The sequence below is a fragment of the Galleria mellonella genome, unplaced genomic scaffold (genome assembly GCF_026898425.1).
Source record: "Galleria mellonella isolate WM207_F2 unplaced genomic scaffold, CSIRO_AGI_GalMel_v1 utg257, whole genome shotgun sequence".
Classification (NCBI taxonomy): domain Eukaryota; kingdom Metazoa; phylum Arthropoda; class Insecta; order Lepidoptera; family Pyralidae; genus Galleria; species Galleria mellonella.
The window spans coordinates 24113-31218 of NW_026442054.1; the positions used below are offsets into that span (position 1 = coordinate 24113).

At 43.3% G+C, this 7106-nt stretch overlaps 1 protein-coding gene across 1 annotated transcript; it reads right to left on the reverse strand.

Annotated features, from left to right (window-relative positions):
* Positions 1-446: 446 nt before the first annotated feature.
* On the reverse strand, positions 447-5918 carry LOC128200707 (uncharacterized). The gene has a single exon (XM_052894962.1). The coding sequence runs from the start codon at positions 5916-5918 to the stop codon at positions 654-656; it is 5265 nt and encodes a 1754-aa protein (XP_052750922.1). The 3' UTR covers positions 447-653.
* Positions 5919-7106: the final 1188 nt, after the last annotated feature.

The following is a 7106-nucleotide window of genomic DNA, read 5'->3' on the forward strand; positions in this document are numbered from 1 at the left end:
AAATATCTCACAAATAAACTACCGTACCATATAATGGGACCAACATACCATAATTACAAAATTTTCTTAATTTACCAACTATTGAATTTTATTGTAAGACAATTTATATAATATGTAATAGATTGAGGAGCATCTTAGTGTCCTGAAACGGATTAACATGACTGTGAAACGGGAAGCCACAGAAGAAGCGGCCATATTTTTAATATGTCAATAGTATAAATGACAGTTTTGACAGCTGTCATTAGTTCGATAACAATCGAATTGATATTGATTACCGATGTTTTCTTGACAAATTGTTTTCGCGGTATTTTGCAGTAGACAAAGTAATCAATTATCATATTGTTACGTTAAAAGTTGTAAATAGCGCTATTACTGGCCTCTTTTAAAACATAAGAGTAAACCTGTGAAAGGTCGGTGGACCGCTTTTTAGGTCAAAGGGTCCGAATTTGTCGTCAAAATGTATTAAAATTAAAAGGCAAATTAGTCATCAAAATTATGTCCGTCTTCTTATCGGTCTTTTGTCTAAGTCCTTTTGTTTTGTCCCAAGCTGTCAGTTTTAATTGTCGAATGTCTTGGCGGCCAGCGATAAAACCGGTCAAAGAGGCCGCAACATCCCCACCTCCAGTATTGGAAGCCAATACTCCAGGCATGGCCTAGGCGCGGACGTCCAATCTGGCCAGCTTTGTCACTGGTCGCTTATAGAGTCCGGTCGAAGTCAGCACGTCAGCTACTCGAACCCTGCCGTCCTCCCCAGGATACACTGCCGTCACTCGTCCTTTGGGCCACTGGTTTCGTGGGAGTTGATCGTCAGTTACAATTACAACGTCATCAGTCATTAACGGTCGTGTTTCTTGACGAAACCATTTGTCTCGTCTTGTCAAAGTTGGTAGGTACTCTTTTACCCAACGTTTCCAGGTAAGGTCGGCCAGTCGCTGGGAGTGACGCCAGGATCGTCGCAGTAAGTCACCGTCGTCAAAAGTACCTAAAGGATGGTCCATGTCATTTGTCTTCGTCATCAAAAAGTCATTCGGAGGTAAAGGTAAGTCGTCGTCCTTGTCAATAGGTACATACGTTAGTGGTCTACTATTTACAAAATGTTCTGTCTCCGCTAGGAGCGTTGACAGAACTTGATCACTCGGCGCTGTTTCTTTTAGAGTGACACGGAGAGCAGTCTTAACAGAGCGCACCATTCGCTCCCAACAACCTCCCATATGAGGAGCGTTAGGGGCGATAAAGTGCCAGTCAATTCCCCTGGTACTTCCCATCCTAGTTAGTTCGTCTTTGTCCAAGGACGCCACGGACAATTTGAGCTCACGATCGGCTCCTTTAAATGTGGTGGCATTGTCACTCCATATTTGTCTTGGGCAACCACGACGAGCAATAAAACGTCGAATGGCCATGATAGCACTGCTTGTTGATAAATCATGTGTCACCTCAATATGGATAGCTCGAACCGTAAGACAGGTGAAAAGAGCTCCATATCTCTTCTCTCGATGACGGCCTACCTTGACCAGCATTGGGCCGAAATAGTCCAGACCCGTATACTGGAAAGCGCGTCCACCAGGAGTCAGCCTTATATCGGGTAATGGTCCCATCAGAGGTGGATCAGGTTTTGCTCTCCTTATTTTACATAACTGACAGTCATTCCAAATAGACTTGACAGCGTTCCTTCCACCAATTATCCAAAAACGTTGTCGAAGATTATTAAACACCAGTTCCCGTCCACTATGGGCTGCATCTTGATGGTACTGGTGCATGATGAGACGCGTAAATTTGTCTTTTGGATGCAAAATGATTGGGTGTCGAGTGTCATTGCCAACATTCGCTTCGCGAATTCTCCCACCAACGCGGAGAATGTCGTCTCCATCCAGAAATGGTGTCAATTGGCGTAGGGAACTCTCTTTGTCCACTTGTCCACATTTTTTAATATTTTTAATATCGTCAGAAAACATTCTTCTTTGACTATCCTTAATAAGCGCCTTCTCTGCTTCTTTAACTTCGTCCGCTGTCAATTCACCTCGTTTTCTGTTATCTTTGTGAGTCCAGTTACATACAGCGCGGAAGAACCACGCGGTACTTCTTATTAGCCTCCAAAACTTTGAAAATCGGCTGACGTCAGGCAGATTAACGGACATTTCAGTTAAAACTAAGATGGTTTTCACCTCAACGTCGTCAGGATCAACAACGAATTCAGTCTCTTCTGACGGCCAGAATTCCTTAGACCCCCGGAGAAACTGTGGTCCATGTAACCATCTCGTATTATCCTCGGTAACTGTCTCTCTAGTTGCATCGTCTGCCGCATTCAGGCCTGACGGTACCCACCTCCAGTGATTAACGTCGGTTAACTCGGAGATCTCGCTGACACGATGGGCAACGAAAGGCTTAAAACGACCGCTGTCAGAACGAAGCCAGCTCAGAACAGTCTTAGAGTCAGACCAGAGTGTTACGCTTGCATCAAAGTATTGCTTCAAAGTGTGAGCTAGTCTAGCACCCAGCAAGGCAGCCTGTAACTCGAGGCGAGGTATGCTCATTACTTTGAGTGGTGCGACGTGAGCACGTGCCAAGACGAAAGCTACATGCCAACTACCATCTGACATCTTGACGCGTAGATATGCAACGCTCGCATAAGCCTTACTGCTTGCATCGCAAAAAATGTGAAGTTCTAAGTCAGCTTGTTTGTCACACATGTCAGTAAAAAGCCAACGAGGAAGTCTAAAGTCGCTGACCTTCTGTAATTCCAACAACCATAACTGCCATTCCTTGAAACTAGTCGATTCGATTTCATCGTCCCAGCTGATTTTGGATTTCCAGATATTTTGCAGGAGAATTCGCCCCTTCACTGTCACATATAAGAGGAAACCCAAAGGATCAAAAATGGACATCGCTAATCTTAATATGTCACGCTTGGTTGGTATCTTCACCCCAGACTTAATGTCCTCACTCACCTTAGGAAGCTTCAATAAAAAGATAAACTCATCGGAATCCTGGTTCCAGCGCACTCCAAGCACACGTTCTACCTGATCATCCTTGGAGTCAGAGAGGATCTTCAGGATACACGGGGATAGCTTGTCTGAAGGTAAGTGTACCAATAGTGTATGAGAATTAGAGACAAAATTCCTTATATTGAAACCACCTGCAGCATGTATACGTATTACGTCATCCACTACGCGTATCAAATCATCCTCATCATCAAAAGAGTGGATGTAGTCGTCGACGTAATGGTGGTCTATAATAGCTTTGACAGCGTCTGGATGAGTCGCCTCATATCTACGAGCATTCAAATTTTTTACATATTGAGCTGATGATGGCGAACAGACAGCTCCAAAAGTCATAATATTCATGACATAAACGTCATTATTCCAGAGAAGTCTTTGGGCATGTCGGTCATCTTCCCTAATAAATACTCTATGAAACATCTCTTGGATGTCACCAATAACACAATATTTGCCTACACGGAACCCTAATAATACAGCAGGCAAAGATGTTAAAAAATCAGGTCCACTCAGTAAGAAGTCATTGAGTGACTTACCGTCAGACTTAGCTGCACAGTCAAGTACAATCCGTAACTTATTAGGCTTATTAGGATTAAAAACGGCAAAGTGAGGAAGATACCATGTCTTATTGGTCTGGATCGAGGCTTCTTCTGGAGTTAATTTTGAGATGTATCCTTTATCAACATTCTCCTGGATCTTCTCCTCATACTTGACAGCAAGCTCAGGATACCTACGAAATTTTCTCTGGATACCTGTAAGTCTACTCTTCGCCTGTGGGTAGCTATTCGGGAGCTGAACGTCATCAGACCTCCAGAGTAGGCCGGTCTCCCATCGTCCTTGAGGCAAGAGTTTCGTGGTCTGTTCCATAATCTTCAGCGCCAGCTGATCCTCTCGAGAACGAGGAAAGTCACCTGTCTGCTTCACGCCGAAAAACTCTGTGGAAAAAGATCTCTTAACGAGGTCGTGTAATTCGTCACAAGAGCATAGATGTAATATAGTTCTGTCATTCGCTATACTACGGAGTCCTATGTTCCCATGTACAACATAACCCAAGTCCGTCTTAGATATTATAGGTCCGTTCTTATGTCCTTGTATTATTTGTCTAGTAATAATTAAGTCAATATTATTTTGTCCAATTAGCAACTCAATCTTTCTAGGTCGTATGTCATAGTCTGTCACATAGTCAGTCACATAAGGAAATTTATTTACGATATTTTTATATGAAATACTATCTACTACAATATTCAAATTATTTATAGAACGAACACTATTTACACTATACACATTTTTTTCATTCAAACCGCGAATATTAAATGACACTATTTTCGAGTCCGTCTCTGTGGTTGACATTCCGGACACACCACGCATGTGCAGATTTGTCGTCGGACCAGTAATGCCAGCCTTCTCGAGTAGAGCAGCATCAACCAGGCTCACAGATGCGCCTTCATCAAGGAGAGCGAAGGTAGTGACGTCACCTTTTGTACCTGATACAACGACTGGCACGACCTTCAGTAGTACATGCGAGCTTTGACTGTCGTTGCTCACTGTCGTTTTGGCATGGTTAACTGATATTACTCTATCATCAGTATCGTTGCGTGGGGCAGCATGAAGCAAGGTGTGATGAGCACGGACACATTCAGGAACAGAGCATTTAATTTTTCTCTTACAGGCTTTTAGTTGGTGTCGTACAGATAGACAAGAGAAACATAACTTTTTGTCAGTTACCAACTTCCAGCGGTCGTCTATCGTCATCCGTTTGAAATCATCACAATCACTTAGTCGATGATTACCGTTGCAGAGCACACATGTAGGTGATGATGATGAAACTGTAGCCACCACCGGTCTCCATGGTCTATGGTCAGGCTTGGTCGGCGGCTTCGCAACAGGATTATTTATAGTCTTAATAGGCAGTGGAGCAATGTAAGTGGCAGCGCTAGCTACGGTCATGAGCCACTCAGATACATGACATAAAGTTACAATATTTACATTTTTATTTGATATATACATACTCCATTGATATTTCAATAGTGACGGCAGTTTACTTATTATTTCTCGAATTAAAGTGGGATTAGTCAAATGTCCAACCTCTTCTGTCATTTTCATCGTAGCTACAACATTTTGAATTGCAGTCGCATATTCTATTAAATGATTGACATCGTCATGACGGACTTCACGCATGAGCCTTATTTTATTCAACATGACTTCTATGATTAATTCAGGTCTACCAAATCGTAACTTCAATGTGTCTATTATTAGTTTTAGGTTTGTAGCACTCACCAACAGCGCAGATACAGCGTCACGCGCACGGCCCTTCAGGCAGCGCGCTAGTCGTTCGATGTTTTCATCGTCGCTATAACCACACAGCTGTGTTGTCGATATATACTGCCTATAGAACAACGGCCACTCATCAGGCTCACCGCTATACAAGGGCAGCTCCTTTGCGCTTGTTTGCCTGGCTAGGAGTTTAGACATGTTCGTGTTGTCATTCTCTAGTTTGCGTGTAGGAATGTGTGGTGGTACAGGCATCATTTTAGGCTGTGTCTGTGTATCAGTATTGATAGCCGTCGAGATAGCGTGAGGCATACTAATATTATTTTGATACGCCATACCTGAGGTTGTAGGCAGACGTAGAGACTCATGCGACTGTGTCCTATTGAGCATGAGGAGGTTGCCTTCATCTTCAAGCGCTTGTGCTGATAATGCAAGTTTTTCTTCGATGAGTCTGGTTTGTATCAACGCGCGCTCTTCTGCGGCTTGCAATTGTAGTTGTAGGAGTCGTTGTCTTCTTACTATAGTCGTTGTGGACGTACTAGAGTGCGAACGGGCGGATGGCGTGGGTGAGGGCTGGCGGCTACCGCGGGCGGACTGTCGGTCGTGTTCACCCTGGTCAGCAGTAGCATGCAGCGTCGTCGGAATTGTCGTCATCTTCGCTTGTCTTCGTGTCTGCACCATAGGTTGGTTGTAGTTTGTTCGAAGGACCACTTGAAAGGTCGGTGGACCGCTTTTTAGGTCAAAGGGTCCGAATTTGTCGTCAAAATGTATTAAAATTAAAAGGCAAATTTGTCATCAAAATTATGTCCGTCTTCTTATCGGTCTTTTGTCTAAGTCCTTTTGTTTTGTCCCAAGCTGTCAGTTTTAATTGTCGAATGTCTTGGCGGCCAGCGATAAAACCGGTCAAAGAGGCCGCAACAACCTGATTGCAAGAAGAAGTATTCAAGTCAAATTTGACTTGAATACTTCTAGTCCCGCTAGCTCTATGGCCCTGTTGAACCGGTAAGACACTCTCGAATGAGTATTTTCTCACGATCTCCAGGGCTACAGTCTCACCTGCATGTCTACACCAAAGCTGATAATTCTAGAGCCACATGCACCAACTTTAATACTAATATCTAGTTTGTTATATACATTATAAGTTTATTAAGCATGTAATTAGAGAAAAAAAATACTAGTCAGCTTTTTTCCCCGAGGTCGTCTGCATTTTTTATGCAATGACCAAATGGATAGCAAACATACGATCTACCTAATAGTACGGTCGACAACTACGCGATGTACCCTGGAAACCATCATGATTATTTCCTGGTGAATTCGTCATGATGGTTTAAAGGACCTGCTTGCATCCTCTCCGTATATGCTGGCTAACCAAGGAGATATACTAATCTCCCTGGTTAGCCAGCATATTCTGATAACGAAGACGCGGTTACCATTTCATGATTATCTATAAAAAAACTAGCAATAGAGCTGCTAGACGCGTCATTACTATCCCCCCCCCCCCTCACTGATTAGGTTTTTTTTAATAGATGATAAAGGAATGGTAACCCCACCCGCGCTATCGGTATACACCGGCGGGGCACCAGTGAAGGGTGATAGGTGAATATGAAGCAGGTCAGTTAGCCCATCGTGACGAATTCAACAAGAATTGTTCACGATAGTTTCCAGGGGGAACCACGTGGAGGTAGACCTAATAAGGCATATTGCTAGCAATGGGGCTATCAAACTCCATTGCTAACAATCCCTTTTCCCCCTAACTGATTAGGTTATGTAAAAATTACGACAACTTTTATTAATTTATCACAAAAATGGGCTAACTGATCTGGCTTTTCATTCTCACCCATC

Coding starts and splice junctions, on each gene's coding strand:
- LOC128200707 (XM_052894962.1), bottom strand. CDS start 5,918: ATGACGACAATTCCGACGACGCTGCATGCTACTGCTGACCAGGGTGAA.